General features: G+C 41.3%; 1 protein-coding gene across 2 annotated transcripts in view; it reads right to left on the reverse strand.

The window, feature by feature from the left end:
• Positions 1-2,147: 2,147 nt before the first annotated feature.
• The window catches only part of SARNP (SAP domain containing ribonucleoprotein), an 88,844-nt gene continuing 74,661 nt past the window's right edge, over positions 2,148-16,330 (reverse strand). Inside the window, exons 9-10 of one of the 2 annotated variants that reach the window (XM_088473089.1) lie at positions 11,915-11,998; positions 2,148-2,563 (exon numbers count right to left, since the gene is read on the reverse strand). In XM_088473089.1, the coding sequence (XP_088329215.1) occupies positions 2,522-2,563; positions 11,915-11,998 (126 nt within the window). In that variant the 3' untranslated portion in view covers positions 2,148-2,521. The remainder of the gene's footprint in view (positions 2,564-11,914; positions 11,999-16,330) is intronic. The other variant, XM_088473088.1, reaches the window with a different exon arrangement.

Here is a 16,330-nt window from a genome sequence, read left to right on the forward strand (position 1 = left end):
AGAAGGGTCTTGCCCTGCAACAAGGCAGATCCCGCCACTTGCTTCTGGTTAGTACCCTCAGAAGGTACATTCGCAGTGGCTTCAGAAAAGAGCCAATCTAGTCTACACTCCTCCTGGCAGCTTACTGCAAGTAGGCCCTAAATACTATAAAACACCACACTTGTCTAGCCCAACTAGGATGAAAGCACAGAAATGACGAAACAGGAAAGAGGGAAGTGCGGCCCTATATATCCTCCGAGAATATATTCTTTTCTGAACTGGAGAAGAAAAACATTTAGGCCACATTTTTTTTTTTCAAGATACTACTCTTCAACATAATGCAGATTGATGTGGAGAAAGAAAAAAAAAAAAAAAGAGTAAGATACATATGGTAGTAGTATACATAATTATAAGAAATGATACTACAAAAATTAATTAGGAAGACAAAATATTTACTTTTTTTTTTTTAAACACAGAATATTCTTTTTAACAAGACATACTGTTTTATATAATAAACTTGATTTTGCAATGCAATACTGATATGCAGAGCTGCCGAAGTTTTGTCATATGATGTGACACATCACGGTCTCAATCCCAAGGATAATTAAAAGGAAGTGTAGGGAAACCAGGACTTGTAAGCCGCTGTGAGACTACAAGCCACATCATCCTCTGCCAGCCCGACAAAGGATTTAAAGATTAACATTGGGACTGCAAGCAAATGTCCATAGGTCTAATTTGTCCATCCAATGCCTTTTTTAAAAGTCCTAAATTATCCAATTTTCAATAGCTACCAAAGTGTAAAAGATCCCACAAATATAAAACATTAAAAATAGTTGGCAAAACCCCACTGGTCTGCTGGTAGAGGTGTTATTGCTGCATATCTTCTGACAATATCCATCTTTTTTTAGCTGCACTATTTAGTGGAGGAGAAAGTCTCAGGGACATTTAAATGAAAGAAACCTGTAATTGTGACAAATGGGAGTTGAAGCAATAAAGCATTCGGCAGTGAGCCTAGGGGTGTGTGGACAAGGGCAAGAATGCAGGGTAAAGCTTGAATGAGGTCAGTGTTGTAAAGTAATGAATTCCCAGATGTATAAAAAGTCCATTTGTAATTAGTGACAGCCTACTTCCAACACTGAAATAGGAAAGCATTGTTAACATCCTCCTCTTGAATTTCATCATGTATTGATAGAAAGACCAGCACACAGTACCATAGAAGATGGATACAAGCCTACATGTCATTTCAGCTGTTTTTGTGCATAGTTCTTTGAAAATGTGACTGCAAGTCCTCATGATAAAGATTGTTCCATTAATTAACCAGCATTGTGCAGATTAATCATAAACATTAAAAGAAAATATTCTACTTCAAAAATACACCAGATAAGGAAGAGTTTTTTTTTGTTTATTAAATTCTCCATGTTTTCCCCATCTTAAAAAGCTTTAAAAAAAAATCAAAAAAAAAATCAAAATGATATAAAGATTCTTTACAATGGGTATGGCATAAAAGATCGACAATGTTAAGGTTGACAGTCAATAGGTTGACACCACATGACCAACATGCAATAGGTCGACAGGCACAAAAGGTTGACAAGTTTAAAAATAGTCGACATAACACTATTATTTAACCCTAATGCTAACCCTCCCCCTAGTGCCTAATGCTAACAGTCCTCTCCTCCCTCCCCCCAGAAGCCTAACCCTTCCCCTAGTGCCTAACCCTAGCCCAACACTAATAGTCTCCTCTGGAAGCCTAACCTGGTGCCTAATCCTAACCCTCCCCCTAGTGTCTAACCATCCCCTCAGGAAGCCTGACCCTACCACTACTGCCGAAGCCTAACCCTCCCCTCAAAAAGCCTAACCCTCCCCTCAGAAAGCCTAACCCTCCCCTCAGAAAGCCTAACCCTCCCCTCAGAAAGCCTAACCCTCCCCTCAGAAAGCCTAACCCTCCCCTCAGAAAGCCTAACCCTCCCCTCAGAAAGCCTAACCCTCCCCCTAGTGTCTAACCATCCCCTCAGGAACCCTAACCCTCCCCCCTAATGTCTAACCCTCCCCTCAGAAAGCCTAAACCCAACCCTCCCCCTAGTGTCTAACCATCCCCTCAGGAACCCTAACCCTCCCCCTAGTGTCTAACCATCCCCTCAGAAAACCTAAGCCTCCGCTGATGCCTAACCCCCAACCCTCCCCCTAGTGTCTAACCATCCCCTAAGGAAGCCTAACCCTTCCCTTAGTGCCTAAACCTAACTCTTCCCCTAGTGCCTAAACCTAACCTAACTCTTCCCCTAGTGCCTAACCACCCCCCCCCCCCAGTAGCCTAACCCACACCCTAAAAATGTTGAGAACACAAAAAAAAGTGTTGACCATTTTTTTGGCATGTTGACCTTGTGTACTTGTCGACCTTCTGCACGGTCGGCTTTTTGTAAAAGTCGACATATTGACTGTCGACCTTTACATTGTCGATCTTCTATCAGGATACCTTTTACAATACTTGGCGAGATGAACAAACAATGAAACAAACAAGTGTATGAGGTGCAGCAGGTGTGCACTGCTAGACAATGCCAAAGCGTTCTGATCTTTTCCTCTTCTTTGCCTGGAATAGAAAATAATAGAAATATGAAGTAAGTAAAAAAAACAAAACAAAAAAAAAAAACTTCACTCCACAGCTCATTGTGAAGACCAGAAACACATAAGAATGGTATAGATTTGGGACAATGTAGATATCACGGAAATGATTACACAGAAGCAGAAGGAAAAACAGTTATTTTCTAAACATTACTTTAAACATCTTGTATAATAAATAGTCGTATTCAGCATGTTCCTCATATAGATGTACAAATTGCACAGACTGTGCTGGTTACGTATCTCTGTGTTCTATAGAAAGGCCAGTGCCTGCTCCTCTCCATTAACATATAGACCTTTTGAATACAGCAGTAAAGAAAATGTACAAGGTAATACACAGCTGGAATACAGCACTTTATGGATACTGCTTCCTGTTCTCACTTCCCCCATTTTAAGCAGCTCCCACTTAGGTGCCCTTTGACCCACAATAGGGGCTAATTGGCCAGCCTTCCCCCACCTGAGGCTGTTAGGAGGCACATGGTCTCTGTGGCATAGAGTTCACACTTCTGGCAGATGCCCTCACATATTTGTGAAAGGTAGCCAGAATCCATCAACAGTGCATATTTGACCCCACATTCCAATGTTTTACAAGCCACTGCATGAGTTACATTGCCAAAACAACCAACTTCCAGCTGTGCTTTGCTGCTCATGCAAAGGAACAAAATAGCATGGAAACCAAATATTGTTCTAAAATGCATGGTCAAGCGCACCAAGTTCTACCAATAATTCCATGTGCTGGCTACGCTTCACCCAAAGCACTTTTTTAATGAATACATAAACCAAACAAATAAAAAAACGAACATAAAAAAAGTGCATAAAATTATAACAATTGCAACTATTCCCTGGAGATGGAACATTTGTTTTATTTTCTACATTTTTGCAATAAGAGCAATGATATTTAGCTGTAACCTGCTTGATTTTATGCCACCGACAGCCAATATTCCTATATCCACCCTGAAAGTCTGAAACACATGCAACCATAGTAATTTACAGTAATGGTTGTGTGTAATAATATATTCATTAGGGTTCAAAGGGGATACGAATGGATTTTATTTCTAAATTATGCATTTAAAATATTCTATAAAACATTTGTTTTGTGAATATTGTAGAAGTAGCAAGAACTATATTTACACCTATGGTATCCCAAGCCATAAATCAGTAATGGGCTATTAATATTCAAATCCATTTTCTGTGATGAAGCAGATTTACCCATGTAGAAACAAGGTACCACCTGTGGATCATTTAAAATGTGTTATGGCCCCCATACACCAGTGACTGACTGCTGTGATGCTGCGGCCCCCAGATGCCGGGTTGGAGGATAGGGAGGAGAGGGAGAGAGAGAAAAGAGAGCGTAGTTCAAAGGAAGGACCCTAAGGACAACAGCCAAATTCCAAGGCGCTAAAGGAGTGACAAAAGATTCTATATCTCAAATAATTTGTCATGGTCCTTAAATTCAGCTTTCTTGGTTAAGAAGGCACATCAACGTTTGCGCTTCCTGCGTCGTTTGAGATCTGCATGTGTGAGTAGGGGGACCCTCTTAAATTTTTATCGTAGCATCGTGGAAAGTGTTCTGGCCTATGGTATTGTTGCTTGGTACGGGAACTGTACTGTGGCTGAACGGAGGGCGTTGAATAGGGTGGTTGGAACAGCTAGAATTATTGGAGTGGTGCTACAGCGCACACAGGAGATATATGAAAAAAAGGATCTGAAAGAAAACTAGCTCTATCTTAGCAGATTTCAGCCATCCTAATCATGTTCTATGAGAATTTGCCATCAAATAGGCGTTTTAGAGCTGTGAGCACTTGCACAAAGCATTTGCATAACAGTTTCATTCCTACAGCTGTGCGTTTGTTAAACGGTTAACTCAAATTGTTATATGGTGTTGCATTATAGTGTAATTTGCTGCCTGTTTTACTATGTGGTAAATTGCTGTATTGCTTTTTTGCTGATATCACTTGTGCTGTCAATGACAAGAATTATTATTATTATTATTAAGGGAAGCTGGATAAGAAGGACCCGCGGCAGAAAAGAGTGGATGTCATGAAGAGGAGCAATGCTTCGCTGGAACTACACTTAGAGGGCAGAGATATGGACCTTCAGTGTAGCAAGGCGGAGACCAAGGTCCAAACCTGCCTGCAGGAAAGCAAACACTCTGGATATCCTAAACACCTGGGGTTCATAACTTTCTGGACGACACCATTCAAAATAGGTATGCCATAGCCTCTGGTAAATTCTAGCAGAAGCAGGTTTACGTGCTGAGCATGGTGTTAACCACAGAGCTGCAAAAACCCTTGGACCTTAAGAGGGATGTCTCAAGAGCCACACCGTCACAGACAGACGACCCAGGTCTGGGTAGAGGCAAGGACCCTGAGACAACAGGTCCGGACGTCGAGTCAACAGCCACAGAGTGTAGGTGGAGAGACTGGAGCCACCAGCAGGACCGTGCCTCCCTCTTGTTTGAACTTCCGAATTACTCAAGGAAGGAGGGAGATTGTTAGTCAAGTAGACCTTCCAGTTTGTGTACCCGTTTATTCCACAGTGTCCACAAAGAGAGTTCTGGGGTCTCTTGTCCTGGACCCGTACTGAGGCAACTTGTGATTTAGTCGAGAGGCCGTGAGGTCCATGTCTGGAAGGCCCCACTTGTCCACTAGGAGCTGAAACGAAACACTTCTTGGTGAAGAGACCATTCCCCGGGATGCACGTCGTGACGGCTGAGGAAGTCCGCTTCTAAATTCAGCACTCCTGGAATGAACATCGCCGATATGGCTGGTAGATGGCCTTCCGGCCATGTCAGAATGCATGAAACCTCTGTCATTGCCGCCTGACTTAAGAGTTTCTCCTTGATGGTTTAGGTAAGCCACTGTTGTGGTGTTGTCTGACTGCACTTGCACGGGCTTTCCATGAAGCAACAGCCAGGCTTGTTGTAGGGCCCTGAAAACTGCCCGAAGTTCCAATATGTTGATGGTAGCGCAGATTCCTCTGCGGTCCACCTTCCCTGAATGGAGGGTGGACCTGTCACTGCACCCCAACCCCGAAGTTTGGCGTCTGTTGTCAGAAGGACCCAGTCCGAGATCCAAAAGGGAGGCTCCCTGGTGAGGTGGATAGTCTGTAGCCACCAAGTCAGAGATAGGCGTACCTCCGGAGAGAGCACCATTGTTTGAGTCTGTATATGATGGGGAAATCCGTCCCACTTGGACAGGATCGTTTACTGCAGAGGCCGTGAATGAAAGTGGGCATACTCCACCATGTCGAACATCGACACCACAGATCCCAGTAACTGCATTGCTGAGTGGACTGACACGGCAATTGTGAAGGCATCTGCATACACGCATCTGCAAAAGTGGAGATCTTTTCTGTCATAGGTAGCATTGTGCTATTTACCAAGCGCGTGACATGGGAATCCACCACCGGTGGAGTCTCCCACTTGGTAAAATAATTCTCAGCAAAAAAGGATAAGCCGAGACTAGATGCTTCTGCGGCGTTTTCCATGCTACCTCCAAGTGATTCACCAGTTGGTCAGACAACGGGAATATAGCCTCAGTCGCCTTTCTTCCATGAAATATGCATGCCTAGACTTAGGTGCAGGAGGCTCATCCTCCACAATGATCAGGGCTGGCTTCACAGCCTGTATCAAACCTGGAATATATATTTTTGACTTGATCCCTGCCTCTTGAGGAGGGGGCTTAGAGTCAGACTCATCCAGGAGCAGTCCATCATCAGATGACACATCATCTTCATCCCACAAGGTAGACAACAGCAAGACCCTTTTAGCCGGTCTGCTGACGTGTGAGTCACTTTGCCGTACCTCAGTCACACCTTGCAATACAGCGGGAACTGTATTAACCCCCTGGTGGGAGGCAACACCTGTGTGGGTGCAGATGGTTGCAGCAAGTTTTGCACTGGCAAAAGGTGCTGCTGTTGAAAACCGAACTGTGGAAACACGAGGGCCTGCCAAACGCCCCGCAATGGTTGTCAGTGCTTTTGCAAAGCACTCCCATGGCGGCTCCTGGTGAGCAGCAGAAGCCGCAGAGGGACCTGGAGAGGTATAACACCGCAAACATAACTTCTCAGAAGCCATGTCCCCCGCCTCTAATACCGCTGTACATTTCTTACAGAGCAGTTTAGTAGAAGCCAAATTAGGCATATCACTCTCACTGCCAGTCATAGTGAAGAGGATACCACTGTGTAGATGTGACTGTATAATAAAGGTCACAGCCTGCGACTTTAGCCACACCCACACAACACCAGTGCTATGGTTCAGAACAGCAGAATAAGTACAGGGATAGCAAAAAAATGGCTGACCGTTACAGAAAGAGAAACTCAGACAGCGCAGCATACAGTCGCAGACAAATGCAGAACAACAATACCTGCACTTAATGGTCAACTATACAGATTTACTGTCTAGTAGAACAAAGTGCTACATACACTGCCCACCATCAGGAGGAGGAGGAGAGATATGTAGGGGGACCCGTACTCCGCGCCGCCCACCGAGATATGCGACATGGAGCCAGGAAGATGGTCTATTGTACAAAAACACCCTATTATGTGAAAGATACAACGGATTTCCTCAATAAATTAAAATCTTTTGGACCACCACATGAACAATGTCTGCTTGTAACACTAGATGTTAACAGGTTATACACAAACATTGATAATGTCGAAGGGATGGAAGCCATTAGAAGAGTAGTGGGTATGAGCCCATACTATAATGGTCCACCCAGTGAATTCCTTTTCTTACTTATGGAGATTATTTTACACAAAAATTATTTTTTGCTTGACAATATGTTTTTTATTCAACGCAGGGGTACTGCCATGGGATCTAATATGGCTCCAGCCTACGCAAATCTCTACATGTATGACTATGAGGTTAAGCACATCAAGTCAAATCAGTATTATTTTCAATACATAGCATTCTATTTCCTTATATAGAGGACTTATTTTTGATCTGGACTGGCAGTGCCCCTGTGTTGACAAGTTTTGTTGATTCTTTAAATTCTCAACCTGGTTCTTTCATGTTCACGTATTCCTGCAGTCAGCTCAGCATTTCATTTTTGGATGTGTCTGTTGCAATTGATGCAGGAGAATTTACTACAACTATTTTCAAGAAATTGACTGATAAAAATACACTTTTGTTGGCCAGTAGCTTCCATCCGCAACCCTTGAAAAAGGGATTGCCTTACTCACAAATGGTGAGAGTTGTAAGAACTACCTCTAATACCGACAAGATCCCAGAGGCCCTACAAAAGATGGGTCAAAATTTCATCAATAGGGACGACGATGCTAAAGAGGTTCAGGCAGCTATTCAAAAATGTCTTAAACTAAAAACAGAGGACCTATTAATACCCAAGACTAAAGTGGATGAATCTGAAAGGATGATAATATCAAGCACATATTCAATTACATCTACCTTGATAATGAAAGTGATCATCAAATACTGGTATATTCTACAAAGGGATCCCATAGTGGGTCCTTTTTGCCAACAAAATCCGCTATTTTGCTATAAACGCAGCCCCAATCTGATAGAACGCATCACCTTCTCAGATATAAGTCCAAGGGTCAATACACGGGGTAATTGGCTCTCATCGAAAATTGGAGCCCTTAAGTGTGGCAGATGCATTAACTGTCGGCATTTACTAGTGGGAGAATCCTTTCGTCATCCTGTTACGGGCAGATGTTACCAGCTCAGACATCGATTAACTTGTGAATCAAAATAAGTGGTATACATAATTGTATGTCCATGTAAAAAAACTTTATGTGGGTAAGACCATACGTATGGTCAAGGAACGCATTGCGCTCCATAGGTCCTCAATTAAAAAAGCAGCCACCATGATGGACACCAGCACACCACTGGTAGCAAAGCATATTATTCAGCATGGCCACAGTATGAAGGATTTTGTATTTAAACCAATTGATCATATACCACCATTAAGAAGAGGTGGTGATAGACACAGACTGTTGCTGCAACGTGAATGTGAGTGGATTTATAAGTTGGACTCAATGGTACCTTTGGGTCTTAATGAGGAATTCACTCTTTCATCATTTTTGTAAGCCCTGAACGAGACTGCAGGAATTAATATGTGAAAGAAGTACAAATAAATATTTTGTGTAAGTTCTAGTGAGATTAGAAATACTAACATGTGCAGAGAAAAACTTTGGTTTGTTTATGCATAGTGTATTCCTTTTTCAATTTGATCCTTTCTGTCAAAATGTGCACGTGATTCATTGAAATTGATGGTCATTTATACACATGTAATTAGATTGGAACTATATATGAAGTATGTTTTTTAGAGTATGCATTTTTATGCAGATTAGAATTGTTCCCCCTCTGGTTTGTCAATAACTTTATATTGTTTCCCAATAGGTTATGCATAATATTGGAACACCAGATATTTATATGGGTGTTTAACAAATGGGGCATAGAATGTATTTATTGTAACATGTTACTGTATGCGTAATTTTACTGTATTGATGGGTATAATTGATCCATTTGTTGGTAAATAGGTAGTGCTGCTGCGTTTGATGAGTAGCGCTGGAGGACAGCTATTTGAGTTGAGTGCCTCCGGTTGCTATGGTGACGAGACGCTAGTAGCTATGTTAATATTGTATTGGGATGTGATGTTAGAGATCTGGCTGCCGCTTCCTGTTAGACAGAACCCTGTGGCTGATGGTTGTTGGTGGGGAAGCCACAGGAGTTCCGCTGTGTCCGGCGCGTCACTTCCGGTTTGACGGAGGACGGCGTCTCACCATGTGGATCATGGTGTGATTGCTGAGATTCCATCTTCCGGGATGGGATGGCCGGTCTGATGGGAGGTGATGCATGTCAGGTGCGTGCACAGGTGAGAGTACTCCCTATGTGGGTGTTAGGTATTTAAGGGCATTCGTTGCTAGAGTTGGCATAGCTGACCCTTGAGGAAGGTGGCAACACCGAAACAGTTGTCGGGCTGGGAGCTATCAATATGCCTATATTTACTACGATATGATAAGTATCAGTATGCTATCTACATGGATGGAATGCAGCTATATGCCTTTTTTGCATTGAAATAAATGGATGTCTTTTTTTGCTACAAAGCTGGTGTGCTGGTTGGTGCTGCCTGTGTCTTTGGATACAGTTTAAGCATAATATTTGAATGATTAATTACCTTGCACCCATTATATGACATGAGGTGTGCGATTTTCTATGGACCATTATATATATATATATATATAACGGGAAGGCACTCAGAAATTGATAAGCAAAACTACATGTATTGTAAAAAATCCTCCAAAGCAGCTTTGGAGGCTTTTTTTTTTACAATACATGTAGTTTTGCTTATCAATCTCTGAGTGCCGTCCCGTTTTTGGTGGATCTATTTGAGATGTTTTGGACAGGCACCGGAGGAGCTTCGTTGTTTGTGTGACAGAGTGTCAGCATAGAGGGGACATATATACACATATATATATATATGTAAACTGTGTGATCATATTCCAAGGCCACCCAAATGTAAGAGTGCTGTGGAGTGTGTGTGAGTATATTTTATATATATATATATATATATATATATATATATATTTATTTATTACACACACACAAATATATATTTATTTTTTTTATATGTACTCTCACACACAGTCCACGGCACTCAACCATTTGGGTGGTCTTGGTAAATGACAACACAGTTTACACACACAATATAAATAGTTTACTATATATATATATATATATATATATATATATATATATATATATATATATTACACACACACACATACACACACGGAGAGGGCATGCGTCCAATAGTGCAAGAAATTATGAATGATGGTGCCCATGCTCAAATAATAATGTGCGTGCCAAATAAAAAACCTTTAAGGCTCATCTGAAACTCTGTCAAGGGAATGCGGATGATATGGACCCGGGTTTCCAGTACCTGGGGGACCTTGATTAAAAGGGCTCGGACCAAAACCAAACGAGAGAAATATAGTGTAGTATTACCTATTCACAAATAAAACCAATATTTATATTTGTGCGTACCATATAGATTCTTGTATGATAGTACGTTGATATATGTACTTATCACTCCACCAAATTCCCTTCCTTACTGCCCCAGAAGCTTCCACATATATCGGTGATGGGCTTTAGACCAAAAAAAGACTCATCATCAGTAGTGGCAATCTCAAAACAAGGGGGCTTTATTACAAATTATTGAGGGTAAAGGGGATACAGTAACATACAGACAAGTTGATATAAATAGTAAAAAATAAAATGCTTATCTGCAGGGTAGTCACAGTGTCCTATTTTAGAGAGGCTGGTATTGGGCAATTTATATCAACTTGTCTATATCTCTCATATATATATATATATATATATATATATATATATTTATATATATTTTTTACAGGTGTCCTGTTCCTAAATCTAGAGCGAATATACATTAGGATATTGAACACCTTTTGGAGAAGACATGAAAGTTAATAGATTAATGCAGTTATTGAATTTAAAATTTGTTAGTAAGGCAAGTGTACATAATGTAGCTGGATTAGTATAGCATACACCATTTGGAGTCACCGAGTCATGTAAATGTCCCAACAAGATCAGTTGTTATGTCCCAGATATACCTTTAATAACGGAGTCCTCAATGGTGTAATTTCTATAGTATCGTTTTATAGGTTTCCAGGGAAGTATACAATGATGGATGCTGTCCCATGAATGCAGCCAAGCTTGCAGTCCGGCCAGACAACATGAAACCAATGCCATTAACAAAGTTCCTCTTGCTGAATTGGAAAAAGCCTTCTGTCTAGCTTCCAAGGTTAATGTATTCAGTCTAAAATATTACCACGCAGCAGAGCATCGTCATATTTTGTCCATGACAAATAGACATTTTCAAGACCAAGGAATATGCTATATTAATCCTGCCACATAATACACATTTAAATTGCTAACAGGACACTTACTGTATTCCAATTGACATGTTATTTTTTATTGTTTGCGTGCAGTTGATAAATAAATGTAATGACGTTAACCAGCTCGTTGTCTCTACAATTCTCTTTAAAAGAACAAAAAAAAAAAAAGTATAGTGGACACACAGATAGATAAGTGTGTACAGTATATTATATATATATACACACACACACATAATGAATATAGCACTGTCTCAAATAGCTTTTTTAGCATATACACAGTGTATAATCTAAAAAACAAACATTGAACCATAGAGCCATACCATTTTATGAAGAAATCCTGTGGCTCCATTAACCTACTGACAGAAAAGTACACCTGCTTCATCTAAGATCATATAGGTCAAAGAATTGTTGGCAATAAAACTGTATTGCTGGATATGAATTTTACCTCAACATCATCCGTTACAGCAGCCGAGCTGGTGACTATACCAAAGCGCTCCTTTCTCTTCTTAAGCTTCTCATCATCCTCACTCTGCCAGGAAACAGAAAAACAAGAATAAAACATCAACTCATGACATGAATGCAATAATGAGTTCTGCAGAATGACTAAAACATGTGCCCTGATGGTGTATAGTTGTGGATTTCTAATCTAAATATAACAGATTAGGACTAAATCACTTTCTGCATATATATCTATCCTCCTTAGCCCAACGGTTCAGATCCCGGCAGCGGCAGCCCGACAGGAGGAAATCCTGATCGCCCTAAAGGTAAGTATAAACTAACCTAATTCTACCCCCTAACCCTAACCCTCCTATTCCCCCTTCCCCTAAGCCTGACCCTAAACTCTCCCTTCGATCGGGATGCCGGGCATTGGTCTCCGGGCGTTGGTAAAATGACAGGAGTCTCATTTAACCCTCGTCCGGATTAAGTAGTCGGGAAGCTGGTGGTCGGCATTGCGTCCGCCGGCTTCCTGAACGTATACCATCTATCCATCTTTCTAACGCTACAAAGCTTTCATAAAACCATGAGTCTAAAGCAGGATCCTGAGAAAGCGACCATAAGGAAATTGTTGTAATAAAATCTAAACCACATGTACAAGCAAATCAAAATTTTATATATAAGAAAAAAAAAATGTAAATGGAATGATAAAATAGACAGGGTGTGGAGAATTACATTTCATCACATATGAAAGGGTTTACATACAAGAACGATCTGAACATGCAGGTAGTGTTTGTGTGATATATTTCATGTGCAGGGCCACAGCTCTCAGCAGCCTTCTCCCCAGCAGCCCTGACTAATGCACTAAATCAACTCTTGAGAAATATCAAGCCCACTTGACCTCTAGGGCAGAGGGGTCACCAAGAGGCACACTTACAATGCTCCTCACTCAATCTTTGGCCTTACACTGACAGATTTTGATTCATGGGCTGCTGCAGCCCATCTGAGCCAAATTACTCCTATCCAAAAGCCAGCAGACCAAGCATTTATCAAACTGCTGCCCATATACTCCTTCTTGTGCTCATTTCTGCCCCAGGCCATTCTCAAGTGCACTCACGGGCACTATGCAGCTGCTGGGGACAGTGACCTCCTCTGCTCAAATGTCAGAAGGATTTCTCTTTTTTAATGTCATTTCTGCCAATTATTTCTTAAGCCTGACGCCTCTATTTTCATGCATGTATAGGTTCCCTTCTCGCTGTAATGTTCCATTGCTCTGGAGGGAGGTAAAACAGCGAGCTCATGTGGTAGAAATGAACAAAAAAAAACAAAATAACTGGATTTGCCATTTCCTACATTTCGAATATTTAGAACACATGTAACTAGATTTTCATGCACAGCTTGGTTTCTAATGGATAAGGTTTTTTTTTTTTTTTTAAGCAAACAAATATAAAACAGAACAAACATTATAAGCCATACAACAAGTGTCTTAAATAATGGATATGTTTAAATGACATAATTAGTACACTGCAAGTGAAGGAGGCACCTAATGGTAATGAAAATAGTGAATAATATAAAAGCGAGAATTATGTATACCTTAGTATAATATGAAAAAACTGAACGCCACAATAGTGCATTACTTTCTGCACACATACATCAACTATCAAGCTTAACTGCATACACAGGTAAGCTTGATATATTATATATATCTACGTATTTATGTAATAAATTTATACCTTCATTCTTCACATATTACACAAACAAGGTATAACGGTATCAAGGAATTCTCTCATTCACTTTTTTGTGGCATGCACAATTACTGAACTACTATTATATATACAGGTTACATGAAATACCTCACTTTTGGGTGCCTCCTTTCTTCATGCAGATGTGTCCTCATACATCTAGCCTCCTAGCACGTTAAACAGCCCTTCTAATTACGCCGTGACTCAGTAGCGCCAAGCATCATTTTACCTTCAAATGAGTCTTATTCACACAGTGATGTGAATAGCTAGCACAAGCAGCTTCTGCTGATTAAAATGATCTGCAGCATACCCATGTTCTGTGCGTCTGCCTGTGTATCTGCATGTGAAATGCTACGTTACAGTGTCAGCGGCTGTAATGTAGCATTTCGTATGCAGACACCCCCAGTCACATACAGAACCCATACTGCATATCATTTTAATCAGCAGAAGCTGCTTGTGCTAGCTATTCGAATCACTGTGAAGGTAAAAAGTCGCACGAAAGACGCTCACCACTACCGAGGCACACAAAGCTCCCACGTTGTGTGGCGCGACTTGTAGCGCATGGATGCTAGATGTATGTGGACACATCTGTATATACATTAGTATATTCTTCCCTTCAAAAGCCTCAAACTTTTCAAAGTAAAACAAAATTATTTAGCTAGCTACATTGAAGGAAAAACACTAGAAAAGTCATGAGAAACAGCCACATAAAAACCAGTAAGCACTTATATTTTAGATTGAGTAGCAGCTGGAATAAGGTGACAATGCAGACCATGCAAAGGCAATATATATCAGTGCAGTGTTATTTAGCCCAGTGGTTCTCAAACTCAGGCCCCAGGACCCCACACAGGTCACGTTTTGCAGGTCACCCAGCAGGTGCACAGGTGTAGTAATTACTCAGCGCAACATTTTAAAAGATCCACAGGGGGAGATAATTATTTCACCTGTGATTCTGGGAGGAGACCTGGAAAACATGCACTGTTTGGGGTCCTGAGGATCAAGTTTGAGAACCTGTGATTTAGCCTAATGCAGGTGATCTCTCTGATCTTGTGTTAGGCTCTTCCTACATTAGTCATTTTAGTCTTTATTTATATGGAGTCACAAGTGATCCGCAGTGCCTTACAAAGCACATAAAAAGAAACCGTATGAACAGAACAAGAAAACAGTGACTTGCAGTACAGAACATGGACAAGGTTTATAAACATTTGCAGCAGCAGTCATAATACCCAAATATGCAGCAGGGTGGCAGAAGCCAAAGGTTTGGTGCTGCTCTTGTCAGTGGGGGAAGAGATTATACCATACTTGCCTACTTTTGAAAAAACATATCAGGGAGATTGTAAAAGCAGCACCTATAAGCGCGCGGTAAAGTTGACGTGTACTGCTACATCTGAGGTGCGTGCCATAAAATTTACTTGATATCCAAATGTAAACGAATGCATGTAGCCAAAAGCAGTTAGTAAGATCTATTTATTGATTAAAACACACTAATCCTTTTTCAGAAAATGCATGTAGCCATAGGAGTCATTGCGCCTTATAACCAATGCAGGTAAATAATAGTAATGATTCCATTTGAAGGTATTTAGCGTTTTTTTTTTTTTTTTTAAATATAACAACTTCATAATGGAGGTAAAAGGTGCGAACTAGGGAAGAGTACGATTAAGACATTGTAATCGTACCATCGTTCCCCATCCCCTGCATGCCTACATCGGTCAGTGTAGGCACCCTCCGTCATCCCTGAACATTGTCAATCTGTCGTTATCGGCAGATTGACCGGCATGTTCAGCCAATGATTGATGTCGGAAACGAACAGCAGAAGCGTGCATCACTGGTAGTTTTCGAAATTGTGCACGATTAATGGACGAATGAACGATAATTATGTCGTTAACGTTCAGTCGTCCATTAATATTGCGTAGTGGATATGCACCTTTAGGTGCAATCAGGGAGATTGGCAGACTGTTCAGTATAGAGAGGATATTAGAGACCCCAAAGGAGCTGATGAGCTCACCTAGATAAGATGTATAAAAGGGAGAATAAAAAAGAGGTAATAAAACAGAACCTTGGGAGACACACTTAGTGGAATCAAGAGAACGAGAGAACGATCAGAGAAGTAGGGAGACAGCCAGGAGAGGGCAAGATCACCCAAAACGAGAAGGTGAAGATTTGCAGGAGGAGAGGTTGGTCCACAATGTCAAAAAACATTTGCGGTCAAGGAGAACGATCAGAGTAGTGGCCCTCTGTTTTGGCAGCAAGAAGGCGATTGTTGACTTTAGTGAGGGCAGTTTCTGTGGAGGGGAGAGGATGAAAGCCAGACTGAAATAGGTCAAGCAGGGAGTGGAAAGAAAGGGGGGTAAGATGGTTATAGACAATACGTTCAAGGAATTTGGAGGCAAAGGGTAGGAGAGAGATTGGTAGTAGTTCGAGTGAGTGTCAGGACCAAGGTTGGGTTTTTTGAAAGAATGAGGTAGACAAGAGCATGCTCGAATGCAGAGGGACAGAGCCTGATGATAGGAAAAGATAAAAGAGATAGGCAAGATGGGATCAGGGAGAGGGAGGATGTGGGAGGTCTAGGTTGAAAGGGGAGAGGACTAGATTAGGGCCATGACTTCATCTCCAGATACTGGGTAGAAGGAAGTCAGAGTTGGAAAATAGATGGGGAAAGGTAGGCTGGGACAGAAAAGGATGGG

Source organism: Taudactylus pleione, unplaced genomic scaffold (genome assembly GCF_031769625.1).
Source record: "Taudactylus pleione unplaced genomic scaffold, aTauple2 ptg000130l, whole genome shotgun sequence".
NCBI lineage: Eukaryota > Metazoa > Chordata > Amphibia > Anura > Myobatrachidae > Taudactylus > Taudactylus pleione.